General features: G+C 39.4%; 2 protein-coding genes across 14 annotated transcripts in view; both read right to left on the bottom strand.

The window, feature by feature from the left end:
• Positions 1-567: 567 nt before the first annotated feature.
• Positions 568-11,110, bottom strand: LOC139576258 (midkine-B-like). Its single transcript, XM_071402089.1, has 5 exons — positions 10,915-11,110; positions 2,911-2,993; positions 2,534-2,704; positions 1,666-1,827; positions 568-1,536 (listed from the first exon to the last, which is right to left on the bottom strand). The coding sequence occupies exons 2-5, from the start codon at positions 2,990-2,992 to the stop codon at positions 1,508-1,510; spliced, it is 444 nt and encodes a 147-aa protein (XP_071258190.1). The 5' UTR covers position 2,993; positions 10,915-11,110; the 3' UTR covers positions 568-1,507.
• Positions 11,111-16,695: 5,585 nt separating this feature from the next.
• Positions 16,696-22,446, bottom strand: part of LOC139575047 (diacylglycerol kinase zeta-like) — a 124,724-nt gene continuing 118,973 nt past the window's right edge. For all 13 annotated transcript variants that reach the window (XM_071399996.1, XM_071399998.1, XM_071400000.1 and 10 more), the window contains 5 exons: positions 22,098-22,147; positions 21,727-21,847; positions 21,364-21,400; positions 21,131-21,230; positions 16,696-19,528 (listed from right to left, as the gene is read on the bottom strand). In XM_071399996.1, the coding sequence (XP_071256097.1) occupies positions 19,412-19,528; positions 21,131-21,230; positions 21,364-21,400; positions 21,727-21,847; positions 22,098-22,147 (425 nt within the window). In that variant the 3' untranslated portion in view covers positions 16,696-19,411. The remainder of the gene's footprint in view (positions 19,529-21,130; positions 21,231-21,363; positions 21,401-21,726; positions 21,848-22,097; positions 22,148-22,446) is intronic.

Raw genomic sequence — 22,446 nt, 5'->3', positions numbered from 1 at the left:
ATTAAATGTGTGCAATATTTGTATATGAATTTCTACAATTTATAGTTGGTTTGAGGTTTTTATGTCATACTAATTTGGAGCTATTGACATCTTAAAATATTGTCCCATGTATGTAAATTGTGTAATTTACTGATGGTCCCTAACTAGCCCCATAGGGATATCCAAAGTCAAACCAAATGTACAACGGTCAGTGTGCTGGGCACTACTTGGGTGCTGTCAGCTGTAGGCAGGAATTAAATAAACCCAACCGAAGGAAAATTGTTAGGTACCCTTCATGCCATGACAAACCCTTTTTTCCTAATCATCTCGCAAATCTCAGTTTTGGACGAGACTGACTTTATGACCAAAATTATCATATTTACAGTTTGTAGTCCATTTTGACACTAGAATAAATGTTTCTGACACATATCGATGCCGCATAGGCCATTTTCAACCAGAGACGTAGTTGTTTTGATTCAGTCTCTCTTTAATAGCATAAATGTAGTAAGTTAAACTGCCACTGTATATTTCAACAAAAGCAGAGACTTAACAAACCTTTATTAAGAAGAAACACGAAACAACCAATAGTCAAAATTCGGAGAGTTTATTTAAAGTGGTTGATTTTGTTCTGTTCCAAGGGTTTGTGTAATAATAATGACAGTAATTACAAAAATGAGAGTACAGATGAACTGCGGGAAGGTGAATGTATGTGTTTGCAAAAATATGAACACAGCAGTTCAGCTCAAAATCGCCTGACACCTTTTGAAGTATATATATTATAAAACGAATTGTTTTAACAATACCACTATTATCTTTACAAAGACAATGACTGCCTTCTCTTGAGCATTCAATCTCAGCTCTGTATTGTACGTGAAACACGTTGAGCTGACAGTCCTCAGTTTACTAGAAAAATTTTGATTTGCATCTCTCTACTTTTACTAATTGGCACACGCAATTAAAATCCACTCATCAACTCTGTTAGTAATACTAATTGGTAGTCAAGAGAAAACTATAACAATCACAACAATGTAAGATGAACATTTTGAATTTAAAAAAAAACTAAAGTATACCAAATCTACTGGTTAAAATCATCTCAAACAAGGAGCTCTGCCTTGACTCCAGTTGAACTAATGTAAAGGAACTGAGAGCGTACAAAAAATACAACAAACTCGGGTTGTACATCACAAGGTTGTTCAGGTAGATCTAAAACACTGCTGAGGTCAAGAGTATCTGTTTCTTGCATATCTTGCATAATACATACAGCATGTCCAGAGATGCATTCTTACTCGCCAAATTACCAGGCCACTGACAGCTGGACATTTTTGTGATTTTTTTGTGTGTTTGTCTACATTTATGGGATATTTGGTCAATATTCAGAGACATTTAGCATTTGTTATACTGCATTTGAAGGAAGGGCCCACCTGATATCTCATAATTCACTTGTGCATATTATGTTTGTTGAAAAAGCAAAGGATATTGCGTAATAAAATCCAACCAATCACTTGTTCAATGTGGATTTATCCACCTTCTAGTTCTCCTTCCCTCTTCCCTTCTTTCCTGTAGGAAGACAATAAAAAATGATGAAACAATAGGGTAAATTCATCATAGATTCCTTGCTCAATATGACATACTCATTTGTGGATAGGAATTTTACTTTATTACATTACTTACATTTCTACTTCTTACCTTTGGCCTTTGTCTTGGTCTTTGCAGGGCATGGCTTAGACACCTGGATGGTGGGTTGGCACTCTGCGTCGTACAGGGCCTTTTTCAGGGTTCCAGACCGGTTCTTGGATCCAGTAGCTGTGTCACACTCACCCCAGCTGCCAAACTTATACTTGCAGTCAGCTGAAATTGCACAGTTCAGAAGGGAAAACCGTTGAGTATAATAGTAAAAAAAAGAAAAAAAAAAAGGGGATCAGAAACACACCACCATAGAGCTTGCCTGGCTACCCAGACTCCTTGCTCTGGCCAAACGCTATGCCACACCCAAGTACGTTCGTTTCTTCCCCGCAATGAGTCTGGATCTGAGTACCTCCCCGACCCTTCACCGAATGCGAACACATTCGGGCCGTCTGATTGGTCCAGAAACCGATGGTTTGGGCCAGAGCCAGACCACACGAGGGTAAAGCGACGGTTTGAAAATTCGGCATTGGCTTTGGTACTCGGATTGGTTAGAGACAATCCAATAGCTGATGACTTTGCTTTGCACAACGCCCCTCGTGCCAACAACTTCAATGATTGCAGTCTCAGACTAAAGCATGTCGTGAACGACAGAGCAGCGGAAGAATTTAGTGTGAGTCATCAGACTATCATAGAACAGTCTGAACATAATTTATTCTAAAGAAATTGTTCATCGTTTTTTGCAGTTGTGTAAATTACTAGGTATTTACTAAGAAATTCCATGATACAATTCTAATTATGTAGTAATAACCTATGACGTGACATGTTTGACATATTTGCTATATTTTTGATTGACTGACCACCACTTTACACTTTAAGAAATTACAGGGTATATCAAGGGAAATGGAATCTATCAATGTATAATTCCTACCGCCGAACTCCTTCTTCCAGTTACAAGGCACTTTGCATTTCAGTTTCCTCATCTGGTCGTTGCAGGTGCCCTCTCTGACACCGACTCCACAGTCTCCGTTGTTAGGCACACAGCTACCATAGCGCCATTCCGCACACTCAGTGGCACCACCCTTGGCCTCTTTCCCCTTCTCTGTGAAACAAAAATGTCAAGATGTAATTATGAAAAAAATATATATACAGATGACAGAAATAATATCAGCAATATTACAATTAGTAATTAGTAAGGACAGGTTTCCAACCTTTCATGAGGCTTTATGAACCTCATGAAAGGTGCAACTGCCGTGCTAATTCTAAAACTGGGCACGGCAAATTAAAGCAACACTGCAAATCCCTTACCTCTCTTGTTTTTCCCTGCTTCAGTGGTGACTATCATCAAGGCCACCAGAAGCACCACAACTGTTGAGAACAAACCCCTCATACTGGAGAGAAAAGGAAACAAAAAGAGGAATAAGAAAAAAAGCATGCCATTACAATTGTGGCACTATAAATAATGTTGCCATTCTGTAGGTTATATTGCGTGTCATTTGAGGTGACATCTGCTGTTCCAGGTCAACCTGATTGTCAACCTGATTGTCCCTCTGGTGTGTATCTATAATCGAGATGATCGTGCTCTTTCAACTCTCAAGGTCAAATATTGATCGTTGCCAGCTATGTCAAACTAATTCCCCCTGTCCGTTCATGAGGAGTCTGCACATTACATTGAGAGGTTCTCTACTTTAGGAGGTGAAAAGTGAATAAAGGATTATGGTCAAAGAGTAAAACACGTCACGTTATATAAAAGGAATTACATGAAACAGTTTTAAAGCTTGACACTCGAGCCTGTGAGAGTGAGAACTGGGAAAATACATGTGAGAGGGCTGAAAGATTGTATCGATTTTTTTCCTATGCTCTCATGACTCAATTTAGACAAACTGTGAGGCACACAACCAGCAATGAGGATCAATGGGTCATGAGCTACCCACTCCACCCTTTCACTTCCCCTTTACACAAAACAACACGTTTTCCAACATGAACACCAAACAAAATACAACATTTCATTTTGTGACATGCAGTGCCTGGAATATGTTCGAAAACATAAATCTATCCTGCTCATGTTGATGACACATTAAACACAATTCATGTCATCTTGTTGTCACAATCACGCTTCCCATCGTTGTGTATCATGTCCATTGCGTCATGCAGACGTTTTAAAGCTGAAATCCGTAAAGGGGGAAGCTGTCATGTCCGTTTGGGCTATTACAACAACAAAGTTACTCCAAACAACGAACTCTGTGTTCTTTTTTACTCGGACATCGTTGCACGCGCAATAGAACACCAGGATATGTACCGCAATTTTTCTTTTACCACGTTGCCGGACATTCTCCTCCGTTTCATCAACAAAACAATAAAATATATAGCTGCAAGCACCAATGGTGGAGTTCAGCTATGGGCCTACCGTGCCACCATCAGGAAAAATTGGACACATAGCCCAAGGACGAGTTACTTCGGTACTTTCCAAATATCAGAACTCACAATCAAACTGATCATGCAATCATGCTTTTGATGTATGTTGAACCATTTTTAACGTCTTCTTCTCCAGAACCGCTGGAACGATCGGGACCAAATTTGGTATATTGCATCTATGAATGCAAGACTAGCTGAAACAATATGGCCGCTATGAGCCAATGAGCTTGCATGTCCAACAGCGCCACAATGTGGCCAAACTCAACCCTACTTTACAGGTTAGCTAGGCTGGCCATGTTGTTTGAGGTATGTTTCTGCTAAACCCCTGAAAACAAAGGCACTGGGGCGACCAGTTACATATTTCAGCTTTAAGTTCAAAAGAAAAGGACAGTAACTCACAGATAAAGAAATGTCTGGTTGTCTATAAGGCATCCTCCTAGACTCTCAAGTTCTGAGTTTCTATTTATTCTCTGAATTAATTGAGTTCATGTCTATTCTTTCTGCCAACAGCCCCAGAGCTAGCAGCAGGGGATGGACGGCAGCACCAGATCACCATGGTGAAGGCTAACCCACCTGCTGGGAGGTGATAGGGGCCTCCCTGACAGGGAGAGCTCGATGGTTTGAAGCAATTCTTCTGGGGGACACATTGGAACTGCTTGTCTCTGTCTGGGTTAGAAGAGCTCAGAGATGTGCCGGGACAGACAGGTCTAGTATTAGTTTGAAGAACACCCACAAAGAGTAACTCTTTTCATTCCAGGAATCTGACCTCAATTACCCAAACAAGGTTGCCTATAATACCAAATCCTTGATTTTGTGGTGGGAATCTAAAAGTATTTCACACTTTCCCTTCAAAAGATTAGTGGCCCTATTCAATCAATCTGCTTCCCAGGGTAATACAAACTGAAACATTGCTTCTCACTACGCAAAGAAGTTTTTGGAATATTATTACGTTTGTTTCTGTGACATACAATCAACATTCAAGGCACAAGATGTGTTTTCTGTACCATAGCCCGATTATTGGCTAGGATTAATTAGGACCCCTCATTAATGACTGGCAAAATGCACAAATCATACTAGTGTCCTAATGGAACACAAACAATGAAGCCATCGAGAACAATGAATTGAGATCACACAGCAGCAGAAAACTAAGATGTCACGTTCTGGGCTGTTCACGATATGTCATGTGGACGTTACAATGAATCTTCCTACAACACAAACTAAGACGCCAACCCAGCAAACCAAAATTGGTTCTGTGAAAGTTCCCAGAACATTTGTTAGGTTGCGGCAAATGTTTTCATAATACAACAGTCCAGTTGTGCTGATGATTATACAATGTTTGTATAAAACATTCGCTTGATGTTGCAAGAATGATCCCAGAACACATTTGGTCTGTTCTTTAAAGGTTCCCAGAACGTTTCATTAGGTTGTGGGAACAGTCTGGTGGGAACATTGTGGGGACATCACAAAAGATCTGTTCCCAAAACACAAAAACTGTCCAGTTGTGCAGATGATTATGCGATGTTTATGCAATTATGCAATTTGAGAATGCAAAAAACATTCACCTGATGTTACGTGAACATTCACAGAACACATTTTTTTATGTTGTTTAAAGGTTCCCAACACATATGTTGTGGTAACATGGCAAAAAACATATTCCCAAAACACAACTGTCCAGTTGTGCAGATAATTACAAGGTTTCTATTAGGTTGAAAAAACATTTGCCTGATGTTGCAAGAACGTTCCCAGAACATATTATGTTCTTTAAAAGGTTCCTAAAACATTTATTTAGGTTATGGGAACATTGTGGGGATATGACAAGATAGGTTCCAAAAACACAAAATCTGTCCAGTTTTGAAGACATTCTTACAATGTTTGTATCAGGGAGCACAAAACATGCCCTCAATGTTCCCAGAATTATCAAATTAAGTTTGGAACAGTCCATAGATGTTTCTTTCATGTGTTAGTGTTATCTTACTGTTGAGGAAGTTAGTTGTACAACAATCCATGTAGAAACACACGGCAATTATTTGGAATCACATGATTTGACCATAATTGGTTGATAGTCGCAAGCAGGGATCAAACCTGGGCTTTGGACTGTTCACACCTTTACTCTGACTTCCAGGTTGTGGTCTTACTCTTCGCAAAATATATAATAACAAAATCTAGAAAAATAAGTAACCTCTATTATTTCTTTCTCTGCCAATTTTCTTTATATGCTGTAAAGTTTTACTTTTATTTTCCCTCCAAACTTGATTTCAGAATTCATGTTCAATTGTTTCCTGGCCGATTGTGGTGAGGTGTACACAGATGTGCATATGCACTAAGACATATACTGTAGCCATAGTTTGGATCATACTTTAAAGATCCACTAGAAACATTAAGATCGTGGTGGTGCAGCAAACTAAGTAGAAAACTAAGTAGAAAGCTAAGCAAACTAAGTAGCCTACAGGGCTTGAAGATGGCAGATTGCAGGTTCAAATCTACTTGATTACCATTGTTGAAAAAAGCTATAGCTTTGTTTGGACAATACCCTAATATAATATAATGATGTAAGAGGATAGGAATGCCATTCGTTTAAAACTTTGGCATCTTCCTACAGCATAATAATGTTACATTACACATCAATATTAGCAGAATATTGCAGCAATGTTTTCAGAGATAATTGCATTATCGTTGAAGTATGTTTTTAGAACAATTCTGGATCAAAATGTCATAACCTTACAGAATAGCTTTATAAGAGTCCTGCAGGAAGGTTTGTGGTTATCGGGGTTAGTAGTAATATCTCCATCAACATTCGCTGAATATTCCTGGAATGTTTTTTAAGAACAACTTCTAATGCTCCAACATTATATTGCTTAAGTATTTTCAGGGAACGTTATTAAAACCATCATGTCATAATGTCACACTGTAACCTTTTTGAAACCATTGTAGGAATGAATATTCCCTGCTTTTTGTTATGGGTGTTTTGAAAATCATATCCATCAACATGAGCAGAATGTTCCTGTAATGTTTCCTCAGAACCAGTTCTACTGCTCCCACATTTTGTTGCGGCAGTATGTTCTAAGAACATTACCGGAACATTGTGTTATTACATTCCCTGGCAACCTAATGACAACCTTAGGGGAATGTTCTGTTGCAGTTTTTACAGATGTTGTGAAGAAAATGTTAGTGAATGTTGGGAGAAGATTCCAAGGACATAGCCACAGGAAGCACCCCCCGATGAATCTAAATAAACCCCCCCCCCACGTCGACTTAACGGGAATCTTAGATAATGTTCTGTGAATGTTCCCGGTTTGCTGGGAAGTCTCTGATGAACAGCACCCTTGTGTATTGCCCGTCGCCCACGCAAACTCATCTAACAGCAACATTTGTTTTATTGGTTTGTGCCTGAGCCAATATGTCCTGAAGCCGAGCAGAGATGGCAGTCACATCCTCTCACATTGCAGTACGCTCGCATTGAACTTTCCCTGCCTGCGGGCAACCCTGGATAGAAAGGTCAGCTACAGCTGATGAAACAACAACTCACTGGAAAAGTCCAATCCATTAGAGGTTATCACCTCTCTGAACTATGGCCTCGTGCTGTGTGAGGTAGAATGCCATAAGTGGCTGCCGTGCACTCACTACTGAAAGGGAGCTGGTCTACCTGAGAATCTACCAAGGCACGATCCTTTTATCAGGCAATTTTACAATTGGCTTCTGAAAGTGTTATATCTGTATTTGACTGCTCATCAAAAGGACTGAGAATGAACGCGATGGCTACACAAAGACCAGGCCAGCAGGCCCTCTGGCACACACGCTTACTGCTCCTCTTCAAGCCAGTTGATCAAATATTCTGCTGACCCAGTAAATCTGTCTTCTGTCCTCAAAAAAGTAATTAAGCGCCAGTGGCCAGTAAGCATAACTAAACAGTCCAAGTAACCATAAAACTCTGGAAACTCCCCATTGTCAACTCCCACCACTCACTGAATCTCTATCTTTTTGTATCACAGTTAAAAATGATAGAGTCCCATTTTCAAGTAAAAGCTGGCTTTTTCTCCCCCCGCACCAGCTAGCAGTTCCAATGACATTCTTCCCCTGGTCATAAATGTCGAGGGGCTACTCCAGGCAACACATTTGTCTTTGATGAAACAACACCCAGCGGGCCTCGTCTAACCCACTGAGCCTTGCCATGGGTGAGGCCCGGAGCGCCCTCAAAATCTTTCATCGTTCTTTGCTAATGCAGACTCCCTGTATCAAAACAGAGCCTTTTCCTGGTCTCCTTTCACTCCATTCGAAAGGGCCACTAGACAGATATCCCATGCAGAGAGTCTTTGTTCCACACATCTGAATGTGAACTCAGCATATTGGGAGAAAGGTCATCTTAAAATACTACAGCTTACAAGAGCTAGCATGCTGAAAAACTTGCTAAATATGCCTACAAACATTGCTATTTTTATCTGTGCCAGTAATTTTTATCCATCAGTAATGCAGCTGTAACAAGAATGTTAGAATACTTAGGTATGGGTGTGTAAGAGATCTTCTTTACCCAACCATAAACATGTCATTATGAAACATCGCCCACTATTCACTTCCCCACCCAACTACCACCATCCTCCCATCACACAATGGGATGAACATAATATTTATTGCCTAGCAGAAAGCAAACCAAATAGTCAAATTTGGACCAGATACCGTAACCATCATAATTAAATTGACTCAAATGGTGCTTCCTCTTGCTAATAATCTCATAGTGGTCAAATAGATAACATTAGAGTTACTGTCAAACACACATCTAGATCAGTTCTACAACGAAACAATAACAACAACACATGGAAAGCAGGACCACACTGAACCTGAAAAGCATAAAGCGTTAAAGTCACTCTTGTTTATACTGCAAAGCAGCATTCCTCGTCTTCTCACAAAAGCCACGGACCGCAAAAAAAGGATGGAATGCCCACTAAGAGAGAAGCTGCGGGGTCGAGGGTCACTCCAAAGAAAGACAGTTAACAAAGACCCAGAATGTCCTGGCCTACTTAAGGAAGTAACACTTAGTGGCCAACAAATGGCGGAATCACACGCTTTATTTGATCTAATATACAAAATATAGGTGGATTCTGGCCGTCAGAGACCAACAGTGCAAGGACATAATGGTTCACATGATTGACTCAAATAGGATGAGTGCACTTTATCTACTATATGGTCAACAGCTAAACGTCCTCCTTGCCGTCAATGACGTGGAAATATTATCCCTTCTAGGTGAGGCATGGCAGTCATGACAGAATGGTTTATTCTCTAAAAGAGACAATGGCACTTGCCTACTTATGTCACATTCCTTCTTATTTCACGATACGCTAACATAACCAATGACAGACTCCATCACACCCATGAGCAGTGAGAGAATAGTTGAGGGGCCCTGCAGGCTGAAGGGTGCATTTGAATAACCAGGGAGAGTTTTATCTGTCTTTTCAAAGCTGTTTTCTCTCCACTGATTATCTGTGCCATTGCCTCAAGGTCCATCTGCCAAGCTCAAACAAGCTGTAAAGCCCCACGCTACCCCTCCTCTCTTTCTAAAAACCTAACCCCGAGGCACAATCTGTATCCAGCGTGCCCAATAGCTTTCTAAAAGAGACAAAAATACAACAGGAAAAACAATGATAACAACAGACTGAGGACTCTCTTTCCCCATTTCATCTCTCTAAGGTTATGTTGCTTTGGTCGTTATCTCTGACTGCAAATCATCTTTTACAGCCTCTTACACAGCCCCTACTTTGGATCGGGGGAGAAAGCAAATAATTGTGGTCAGGTGAAAAGGTCCTGGGCAGTGAAAGACAAAACAAAGGAGAACAACTCTTGAGTGGAGTGGATAGCAGTGAATGCAAGTACTTGAGGTTGGAGTCGATTTCAATGGACATATTCTTGAGGTGGAAGAGATTTACATTTACATCCGTTTTAGTCATTTAGCAGAAGCTCTTATCCCGAGTCACTTACAGTTATTGCTCATGTGAAGGGTTCTGGTCATAAAAACCATTCAATGGCCCAAACTTAATGCAAAAGATGTCTGGCACATGAACACAATTAAGATTGTGGAATAAATGGTTACTTTAAGATGAACAAAGATATGTAAAAGTACACTTTCAAACTATGTAGCTTTCACTACATCTGAAATAGTAATAACTCAACAATAATAACTTATATTAAACAATATTCTTATATTTCGCAGGATTTATCTCAGTTCTAAATGTATAGTCACGTTACTGTAACTATTTTGAGCTATGATACTTGAGTTTGGAAGAAGTACAGAGGGTGCACACTCACACACTTCTTATTATCATCAAAACTAGAATGTGTCACCCCTGAGGACGTTGTCACACAGTGAAAAATAGCTAACATAATTAGAAAGTTATTAAACTCAAAGCAAAGCAGTTATTAAAACAAAACGTATCTTGGCCACAAGTTCTTCAGAGCCCTAAACATAACCGTTGTAGATTCAAACAAGTTCGTTCTGTTCAGTATTTTTTATGCAATACTTGACTTCATATTTAAGATTCAACGAACGTTTATGACAATACGCAGTGCCACTGCGCTTTTTGCGCAAATCGCGTGTATGGGACAAAAGTTGTGTGTTCGTTACGTAAAGTTATAAATATATGCAGTAAAGTCAACACATGGTGCATTACTTAAAAGACCATACAACTAAAAAGAAAAACTCAATAAATAAACCTACACACAAATAAAACCTCCCAAGAAAAATAACTAATTGAGAAATTACACACGACATGTAATTTATTCTCCAGAGGATTCCGATGATGGAGACTATATATTTGAACTATTAAATGTGAGTAATGACAACGTTGTGTTGAGTGACACAAAGTAATCATTTTATCACTATACATTTGGACAAATACACATATAACTTACTTGTTTCTTTGATCGTACTTCTTGGCGAGAGTTAAAGGTCTTACTCTGAGCCACAAGAGAGTCCTACAGTCCTACAATACCTCTATCCCGACCAGCTTGCTCTTATTTGTCGCCCTCCCTTTGTTTCTCCAAAACTAGTTTGAGCTGGTAACATTAGGGCCACATTAAATTAACCACCTAGTGACATCACTAACCCACGTGATGATTACGGGTCAAGAGACACCTAACCGCAACCCCAAAGTCTAGTGTACTAACTTCTTGATGTTTTATTTTTGTGAATCCCTAGAATTATTATGTCTCAGTCATTGTTCTAGTCTATTGAATCTACAAGTATTTTTTTATGCTTGCAAATTAAAAATACATTGATTGCTATATATACCCATATCAATTTCACCACCAGATATTACCACAGAGAAAGGAAAGCAGAATGACGTGCTCAGACTACCTACTATAGACAGATTATATTATTCTATGGTGCCTACAGAATGCTTAGGGATGTATGCATCAGAAATGCAGTGATGTAAAGTACTTAAGTAAAAATACTTTAAAGTACTACTTATTAAGTAGTTTTTTTTTGTATCTGTACTTTACTTTACTATATATATTTTTGACTACTTTTACTTTTACTTTACTACATTCCTAATGAAAATAATGTATTTTCCCTGACACCCAAAATAACTCCTTACATTTTGAATGCTTAGCAGGACAGGAAAATGGTCCAATTCATGTACTTATCCAGACAACACATGGTCATCCTTTCTGCATCTGATCTGGCGGACTCACTAAACAAATGCATCTTTCGCAAATGATGTCTGAGTGTTGGAGTGTGCCCCTCGCCATCCATACAGTTTAAAAACAAGAAAATGGTCCCGCCTGCTTTGCTTAATAGAAGGAATTTTAAATGATTCATACTTTTTCTTTTGATACTTAAGTATATTTAGAACCAAATACTTTTGGACTTTTACTCAAGTAGTATTTTACTGGGTGACTTTTACTTTTACTTGAATACTCAAGTATGACAATTGGGGACTTTTTCCACCACTCCACAGTAAATGGTATACAGGAGGACAGGAGGGACTGACCAGTCATTAGCCCTATAATTCCTGGCCACCTCTAATTTTGTACCCAGAGAGCTTGTCACACAACAGCTTCCATTAGACAGGGACCCTGGATAAGAGCCATTTATAAACACCAGTGTAAGCCAGAGGAAGCCGGTGGGAGGAGCTATAGGAGGACGGGCTCATTGTAAAGACTGGAATGGAATTAATGGAAGGGTGTCAAACACATCAAACATATGGAAACCACATGGTTTGACCATTTATTCAATTTCAGCCATATACAATGAGTCCGTCCTCCTGTAGCTCCTCCTACCAGCCTCCTCTGGTGTAAGCAAATGCTCGACCACAAGGCAGAGTAACAGTGTGGTGCCTAGATAGGCTGACAGTGTTTTACAGTAAATAACCACATTTTCAATAACTAGATGACTGTACTGATGAAATACAACTTATACAGTATGTGTCTACATGTTATCTAGTATCGATGTACAGTATATCCAAGATGACTCTGACCTCGGGCCGTGTGATTGGGTAATCCCAGGAGGGCAGGGGAGGTGAGTCAGGACCACAATAGCAATCAGACCAGAATCTGAACCATAGACAAGGACATTTCCAATTGCCAGTTGGATAGCATGCCAACAATGAGTCAGAGCAAGGAGAAATAAGCTGTTCAATTTCACAAATGGACCAAACTGATAAACACACATCCAATACAACATCCACAGGAACTAGTCAGTATCCAATTACAGTATTTAATCACTCCAGACGGTGCACTATGAATCAGCTCTGATTTACATGACTCATCATTTTCAAACACATTGCATGTTGCAACACTGAGACATTTAACTATCTTTATTACGTTCCTTCAGACATTCTACAAAAATGGCAGTTTGTCTCACTGGGTTGGACCATCAAGCTTTGCTTACATACCACTCTCTATACGCTGCTCTATCCCTGGGTTTAGGCCTCAGGGAATCTTTGAGGTCTTTATCTCAGTTGTTTATATATTTTGAGCTGGTCTTGCAGCCAGGGATTAGGGAGCCGCGAATGGCCTATGAGGACGGTTTGTTTTTACCAGATCCTTGTAAAAAAAAAAGTGTTTTACAGGTGTGGGTAGCTTTATGGTTTGCAACAAACAAGGGGAAAATGTGCAGTCTCAAAAGGCTTTCAATACTTGCACTGCAATGGCTTTATGTGGTTGCGTGTTCAGGATTGGTCGACTTGTAACCAGTGTCTCATATGAGCCAATGCTGTCATCCAGACAGAGCATGTAACATTGCAAGGCCAAATAAAGGCTCAAGAATAAAATGACGATGCAACATAGTTTGATTTTGATTGCTGTCATGAGTCCATCAAATTAATAGATAGATTAGCTGGCATTTCGTCTTGATAGCCTCTAATTGTGAGGAATAAACATTTGTATTACATCACAAGTCCTTGGATTTCATCAGTAATTATTGAGGCTGTCTTCCTCAAACACAAGAGGGTACAGTCCCACCGTGACCTTCTAACCCATTTTAAACATTGTGTGTTTGGGACTCCATTCTTATCAGTCAGTGTACAGTGCCAATCATCACCTGTACAGTAGGTCACCTGAGGTAGCTGATAAATATTAATAGGACCTTATACAAATGCAGGGTTATTAAGGAGTGCAATTTTATTGAAAGGATAAATAAAGTCAAACACTCACAAGAAAGTAATTAGAATAAATACAGTTGTTTAAGTACCATCCTTTATTATTTTTTTCCCCCAAGCAGACAATAACAAACAAAACCAAAAATCAGCCAATAGAAACAAATATACAGATTGATATCGTCAACATTGCACACCAGTCTGTCCATCACGTTTTGGTCACTATTTATATGAAGTAAAAAAAAAATAAAAAAAATGAATAAAGAAAAAAACGATATTGCACAGTCATTTAAATGTTCTATTTATTTATTTGTTTTAATTGTGATACTCTCACACCTGAATTGCACAGCAACTCAAAATAAAGCACAGATAATATACATAAACTAACATTCCTTGTTCTACTGGAGCTCCCTTAAAAATGTCAGAGGCATTTAAGTTGTCTGACCCCATTCAGTCACTGTAAGCCCCATGCCTGCATTGCACTCATGCAACTGAACACTAATAAAGTTTTGCATTAATGCAGTTATAACATTGGTAGTTCCACGCTCCTGCCATTCCAAATAGCACTTTCCACTTGTATGTAATTCAACGTCTGTGGATTTCTACTGAATATAGTACTTTTAAAATCACTGGACATACGGAAATGATGGGAGAGGGTGCTCTTTGCAGTAATTGACAACATGGAAAGTGGGGCCATACCGCATCTTTAAATTAGCATTTCAAATATTATGTTGTGGAATGTGTCATTTCAAAAGAAAATCAATTATTTGGTGATAACACCTATGGGAAGTGTTTTCTTTTACACCCCATAACAGGATAGAGCTCATGACATGAAATAGTGTCGGATAATAATAGCCTTGTATTTTCGGTTCAACGTGAGCTATGGGTAAAGGCACTACACAAAGCTACGGTGACAATGTGAGATGTCGAAATGGTTGAGTTAATGTACAGAAAATTACATGACAACAGCAAAACTCATTATGGAGCGAGGGACTTGTCAAAAAATAGCTTGGGATGTGACAGCAAGTCTCTGGGCCAGATTAAAATCTGTATACTGTAGTACAAGCGCACAAAATGTACTACTGTAAGGCTGAGGTTATTCAAATCAATTTCAAGAGGTAACTTTGTACTACATGCTCCGTTTTGCCTTTCCTCTGCTGTTGTCGAAATATTTTCTGATGAAACTTAAACACCAAAAAAATACTGCTTCAATCAGAGATCATAGATGATAGATAAGATGCTGTGGAGAGATGCTGTCTTTAGTTTCCAAGGCAACTTTCACCAGGATATCAAATGAGGCATGATTATTAATAAATGCATCGCCCCTTAGATAGTGATGTCAAGATTAATCATGAGCAATCTTACTTATTCAACAAGTGTCTCTGACTTTTAGAATGTAAAATGTTTGAGCAACGTCTTCTTCTGTACATTTTGGCATGTTTAATTCCAGTGGTATGTTTGGACATACAGTGCATTCGGAAAGTAATCAGACCCCTTGACTTTTTCCCACATTGTGTTACGTTACAGCCTTATTCTAAAACGGATTATATATTTTTTCTCATAAATCTACACACAATACCCCATAATGATAAAGCAAAAAAAAATCATTTTTTATTCTTGCAGATGTATAAAAAAAGAAATGCCTTATTTCCATAAGTATTCAGACCCTTTGCTAAGAGACTCGAAATTGAGCTCAGGTGCATCCTGTTTCCATTGATCATCCTTGAGATGTTCCTACATCTTGATTGGAGTCCACCTGTGGTAAAGTTAATTGATTGGACATGATTTGGAAAGGCACACACACCTGTCTATATAAGGTCCCACAGTGCATGTCAGAGAGAAAAACAAGCCATGAGGTCGAATTAATTGTCCATAGAGCTCCGAGAAAGGATTGTGTTGAGGCACAGATCTGGGGAAGGGTACCAAACAATTTCTGCAGCATTGAAGTTCCCCAAGACACAGTGGCCTCCATCATTCTTAAATGGAAGAAGTTTGAAACCAGCAAGACTCTTCCTAGAGCTGGCCTTGGTCAGGGATGTGACTAAGAACCCAATGGTCACTCTGACATAGGTCCAGAGTTCCTCTGTGGAGATGGGAGAACTTTCCAGAAGGACAGCCATCTCTGCAGCACTCCACCAATCAGGCCTTTATGGTAGAGTGGCCAGATGGAAGCCACCCCTCAGTAAAAGGCACATGACAGCCCACTTGGAGTTTTCCAAAAGGCACCGAAAGGACTCAGACCATGAGAAACAAGATTTTCTGGTTTGATGAAACCAAGATTGAACTCTTTGGCCTGAATACCAAGCGTCACGTCTGGAGGAAACCTGGCACCATCCCTACGGTAAAGCATGGTGGTGGCAGCATCATGCTGTGGGGATGTTTTTCAGCGGCAGGGACTAGGAGACTAATCAGGATTGAGGGAAAGATGAACGGAGCAAAGTACAGAGAGATCCTTGATGAAAACCTGCTCTAGAGTGCTCAGGACCTCAGACTGGGGCGAAGGTTCACATTCCAACAGGACAACGATCCTATGTACACAGCCAAGACATCGCAGGAGTGGCTTTGGGACCAGTCTCTGAATGTCTTGAGTGGACCAGCCAGAGTCAAGACCTGAACCCGATCGAACATCTCTGGAGAGACATGAAAACAGCTGTGCAGCGATGTTCCCCATCCAAACTGACAGAGCTTGAGAGGATCTGCAGAGAAGAACGGGAGAAACTCCCCAAATACAGGTGTACCAAGCTTGTAGCGGCATACCCAATAAGACTTGAGGCTGTAATCACTGCCAAAGGTTCTTCAACAAAGTACTGAGTAAAGGGTCTGAATACTTATGTAAATGTGATACTTGCTTTGTCATTATGGGGCATTGTGTGGAGATTGATGAGGGAAAAAACCTGTTTAACCCATTTTAGAATAAGGCCATAACGTAACAACATTTGGAAAAAGTCAAGGGGTCTGAATACTTTCCAAAAGCACTGTATATGTTCATTAGAAATCTGACCATTTCATAATTGATTCAATATTGTTGACAAGTCGTCATTTTAAATAAATAAAAAAAATCTTAAATCGACTTACCTGTATAAGTTAAAAAAAAAAAAGAATACAAAAATAAAATAAAAAAGACATTTACTAGAATGTATTATTTTGTGTTTTGTGGCACAATTCATCTCTTCGAGGAAAGATCATGCAAGGCCTCCATAAAAGTCTGTCAAATCAACAATAACATGCACTGTGCATACTACATAATCAGGATCCCCAATGGTATGAGACTGAAAACTGATTTAGAAAACCTCTGATAAATGTGAATATCCTAATGCTGTTTTAATCTCCATTTCCATTGGAAATGGACAAATATATACTGTAAGTTGGGGAAAAAAAACTGTTATAAATGATCCCACAGTGTACTTTCCAAGATCACAGTGAACTACAGTTGTTTAACTGGGATCCTCAAATACATAAAACATAGAAAATAGTGCAGGTAGATAGGCTTCAATAAAAACCTGATGTTAATATACATCCAAATTATATAAATCCATGTCAGTCTCTGAACAGGAGGATATATGTTACATAACCTGATCAAATATGCACCTCTTTCAGTATGCAGTATAATCATAAATGCCTCAAATGATGATATCTAATCTTCTCAGCCTCAAGGCTAACATAATATTTCAGTTATAGTGAAGTCAACTAAATGGGGGCCTACTGTCTTCATTATTGAAAATGAAAATACTGACAATCAGTGTGACAATGAAACAAAATAGTGCAGTTTGAGGCTGTGTGGCGGAGAGTGATGCGGGCGCTGGAGATGGGGGTGTGAGCAGGTGGGTCTGGGCAGGGGTGATGTTGTGGATGTTTGTGTGTATGTTTTCTATTGTTAAAAATTCTATTTAAAAAAGTGTACCCCCCAAAAATGATGTGGGAACATATGATTATGTATGAAGTGTAATAACCGATGTAGGAACTACACAATTAATTTACTTTTCATAATCAAATAAAAAATATGTTGTTATCTTCAGTCTGGCATTAGAAACACTAGAGGCCTTTCACTGACAACATATTTCCTATCACAGAAACTGATTCAGTGCTACATTTATTAATGTATCTGGCCATAATAGAGAACAGCAATGATTTACAATGAAATGCATCTTAGTAGGCATGATGGATTGTTTAAAGGTCAAAACTAGAAACTTTTGACAACAAATAGAATCCAGCAAAAATGTGCATATGAAATAGTGTACCTTGTTAACGTGTTTACAAGTATGTTTTACAAGTATGTTTAGCGATTAAATAATTTACAGAAAACATCCAGAGAAACAACTAATTTCAATCTGACAAAATACAGTTACTGTGGCTCTACATTAAACTAGTTAGCTAGTTATACAGTAGGATAGCTTTTGGAATGAGACCAATTCCTTCCCCTCTCTCTACGTAAATGTAACATGAACACCATCACAGGTCTTTATAACTTAAGTTTGATTCTATTTCTGTTTTAAATGACCAGCCATATTTTAACAGAGATTATAACTATTGAAAATAAATAGCAACCTCAAATTGATGGTTATTATTTAGACAAATTATAATTTTTTTATGTAAAAAAACCAACAACAAACACTTTGTAAATTTACAACCCAAGCCTTTGTAACATTTTTAACTTCGCTGAACATAAATCGGTAAAAAAAACGTTGAGGTGAATAAATACGCCTTTGACTTCTGTAACAATACGAGAGAAGAAATGCTTTGTAGTTCTGAAACAAATACATATAAAACGCACATTTTATAGTAAATAATGACCAAACACAAAAATGTTAAATTTATAATATGTACAAATTATATAAACATCAATCTGCTTAAAAATGCTATAAAAATACACCATGACTTAATTAAGTATATTAAATACAAACGAATCAGCCAACAAAATAAGAAAATCAAGGCAATTGGAGCTGCAGTGCATAAACTGCTTGAACACAGAGCTACTACGATAAGTGTACAGTACCAAATATTCTTAATAACACTTTAAGAAATAAAATAAACATTTGCCAAGTGATCAGAAAGTAGAACAATATTGATGTATTCAATTCAAATTGTTTGGTAATGAGAAAAGTGTTACGTAAAAATTTCCCCACTTTCGTGGATAGTTTTATCCCATTACACTGCATTATGGGTGGACAAATCAGTCAACAAATAAAAAATAAAGAAATCAACAGCAGTACTATAAACAAATAAAAACGTCATCAAAATTATGACATTTTTGGTAGCCTTAAAGACAGCTGGCCTACAGATCAGAGTGTTAATACCCTTTTGAAATCCACTGAGTCATTGTGATCCGTACGGTTGAAACGCTCATGCTGCTTTTATAGACACAGAGAGATACAGCTCCATCGGAGCGTATAATAATACAATTACCTAAACATTCAATTAGCCAGGCCCCTGTCCTAAAACCTGGGAGCACAATTCTCTACATAACCATTTCAACATTCAGTCTAGGTGGATCGCAAGCGCAACACAAGCTGGGGGGAAAAAATGAAACAGAAGAACCATCTCTTCCAAGCGTTCCGACACAAAACATACGCTTTTCGGGGGGGGGGGGGGGGGGGCAGTGCAATAATCAAGTCCACTGGTCACAATCATCTCACATGGCGGATCTGACGAGTCTCTCATCTGGTAGAACTCCAACCAACTCCCTAGCAGGAGAATACAACACTGGCTACCTTTTGACCGTCTTCTCCGGCTAGTTTACGTTTTTTTAGCTAAAGTAGGTTCGGCACAGGGTTAGGTGATAGGGTAGTGGTGCTGGAGGTCAAGGAGCAGAGTCACACGGCTGTTTCCTGGTCCTCTCTCTGGATCATCTGGTAGTGCTGCCGGTTCTCCAGGTAGGCAGCCAGCTCTGCATCCTTGGCCTTCTCTGCACGATGCTTTGGTGTGTCACCCTGCAGCACAAGAGAGGCAACTTGCTCAACATAAAAGACTGCAATGAAGAACCCAACTTTAATTAAGGCAGCATCTATTTCTCCTGAGGTCTAAACATTAAGCCGCAGAGTCAAAGATCAGTCTGCAATTATTTTTGAGATGTAGGAATCATTTGTATTAAGATTTCATCATGGTTTAGATTTAATATTTCCAGTTAACAACAGTGAATATGCATCAAATGTCGGCGTGCAAAAGCAAATCTAGAATGTTTTTAGACTCAATAAAGGTTTTCTGATTCATCCCAGAGCTCCTGTACCATTTAAGATTTCACAAAATCAATTATTTCTAAGTGCTTGTTTTTTTAAGCGCTGAGCCCAACAAAACTCATAAGAGAGAAAGAAGAGAGAAGAGAGAGCAGAGAACATGGCGAGAGGGTGAGACAAAGACAGGAAAAGTAATTGCTAAGATATGCTGACATCTCAAGGCCAAGAGTGAATGTACTGTGAGTGAGAAAGACCGACAGGCAGAAAGGGTGGCAGGATGAAGAGACGGCGGAGAGGAAAGAAAGCCAGGCTGAACTGCATCCCAAGGCCACAGGGTATGAATCAGACTTGCCCCAAATCCTGCAAGATTACATTTTTCATCATTGCTTATACTCACTGCTAGCTCACTGAGGGCAGAGAGAGAGAGGGGGGGGTACAGGATAGAGGGAGGTTGCTGAGTTGCTGAATGTCATGGGAATGTTTCATTTCGAGGAGAGCTACAGTACCAGAGTAGGTTCAATGCATGATAGAACCGACTGGCCAGGACTACAATCCTCCCTAGTGACACCTCAAGCATTCTGTCAGTCGCTTACAGTATGAGAGAGACTACACTGAAGACACACCATTTGGCAGTGAGATTTTGTATAAGAAAATTCTTCAAGCCTTGACATGAGAATCAAGAAATCTTAAATATGTGGTAAAGTCTGAGCCTTCCAGGACAGAAATCGAAGATAAAAACCATTTGTGGGGTCTTCAGAAGGAGGATGCGTGTGAAATACTGTAGTAAAAAAATGTAAGCGTTATGCTCCAACTGCTTTCCACACACTGAAACAAATGGATCCAATTGGCTATCTCTGCAGGAGAGGGTAAACACATAAGACATTTTATGATGGAGCCACTTGGGAGGTAAGTACTTTAATTCACTTTGCAGACATCTGGCAAGTTTGGTTCAGAGGGGACGTGTAGGGCACCGCTGTAATGCTCCCTCACCCGGTGTATAATTAGCTTGTCATAAGAAAGACGAGCTAATTTTCCTTCTGGATGATGATTAGGCCATTCTATACCCACCACTTATCCATTTGACATTTTAGTAATTTAGCAGACGCTCTTATCCAGAGCAACTTACAAGAGCAATTAGGGTTAAGTACATTGCTCAAGGGCACAACGGCAGATTTTTCACCTAGTCAGGTCGGGGACTTGAACCAGTGACCTTTCGGGCCCAATGCTCTTAACCGCTAGGCTACCTGCCGCCCTATCCACTGTATAAAACCCTTCTCAGGGGTAACCTATGCATCAACTTGGCTTATTTTGGCCAAATAAAGAGTAAAGCAATGAGGGAAGAGGGAGCGTTGCTCTCACCTGTAAGTCTGTCTTCATGAGGGATGCCCCTGCCTCTACCAGGTAGTGACAGATAGTCCTCTGACACAGTGACGCTGCTTTGTGCAACACTGTCTCCCCACTGAGACCGAGAGAGATGAAGACAGACAGAGTAGATCCAATGAGTGTAACTTTCTATTTAAAAAACGTTAACTAGATACATCACACAGAATGTGTGTAAAATGAGCATTTCAAAATCCATGTCTTAAACTTACTTTTCTTTTTCTGTTACATCCAGGATATCTGTGGGTGCTGTTTTTTGGGAGGGGGCAGGGGAAAGAGACATTTCAAAGCATATCCCTAAACCAATTACAATGCTCCAAGGTAGAGGTCGACCGATTGTGATTTTTCAACGCCGATACCGATTATTGGAGGACCACAAAAGCCGATACCGATTAATCGGACGATTTTATTTATTTATTTGTAATAATGACAATTACAACAATACTGAATGAACACTTATTTTAACTTAATATAATACATCAATAAAATCAATTTAGCCTCAAATAAATAATGAAAGGGAGAGGTCCTACCCACATACTTTAATAGAACACATATATGTATCGCCTTGTCCCTACCATTGTCCAGGATGTATTTGACAGTGTCCTTGCTACCAGTGTCCACAGCATAGTGGAGCAGCGTGCATCCTGAGGGGTCCTGCAGTGACAGGTCGGCTCCCAGTTTGTGCAGCTCCTTCAGCTGGGAGAAGAGGGCACATTGTTATGACTGGAGGCGTGGGGAAAGTGACCGCATGTCTCGAGGAATGGGGGAATAGACTGCATTTTTATTCCTAGCCGACTAGAGAAATGCTTACCCTGAGGTAAAGTCATGACAGAAGTGATCATCATTCCCTTGTTGAATGTATCAATTAGAGAGCTTACATTCGCTATACAGTATATAGACCTATATGCAGTGAGCATATCCACTGGCCACTCTGGCTGCCACTCACCTTCAGATGGTCCTTGCTCTTCACACATTCAATCAACACTTCTGGTGATACTGTAAGTAATGAGAAATATGTGTACAGTAAGAGGGTAGAGATATGAGAGGAGGCTATAGATTCAGTAGTCATAACAATAGCAGACCATAATACATGACAGTGTCCTTTGGGGAAAGATCTGAGCAGAGTGCCAGTGTTCATTAATAGTTCTTTATGGGGCACTTTCTCGTTTTGTTTTAGTACTATCTGTACTATATATCTTACGTAAGAATGACAGTCTTGGGAAAGGAACCTCAAACTGAATTGACGTGCAAAAACATCAATCTATTTACTCAGCTAACATGGACAGTAATGAGAG

The sequence above is a fragment of the Salvelinus alpinus genome, chromosome 5 (assembly GCF_045679555.1).
Source record: "Salvelinus alpinus chromosome 5, SLU_Salpinus.1, whole genome shotgun sequence".
Taxonomy (NCBI): Eukaryota; Metazoa; Chordata; class Actinopteri; order Salmoniformes; family Salmonidae; genus Salvelinus; species Salvelinus alpinus.
The sequence above is the reverse complement of the archived record's forward strand: the minus strand, read 5'-3'. Positions and strand labels throughout refer to the sequence as shown.

Bases quoted from the DNA above. Each gene is read 5' to 3' on its own strand.
- LOC139576258 (XM_071402089.1), bottom strand. From the start codon at position 2,992: ATGAGGGGTTTGTTCTCAACAGTTGTGGTGCTTCTGGTGGCCTTGATG. The intron at 2,705-2,910 runs GTAAGGGATTTG...TTTGTTTCACAG, and splicing joins AGCAGGGAAAAACAAGAGAG to AGAAGGGGAAAGAGGCCAAG. The intron at 1,537-1,665 runs GTAAGAAGTAGA...GTCTTCCTACAG, and splicing joins GACCAAGACAAAGGCCAAAG to GAAAGAAGGGAAGAGGGAAG.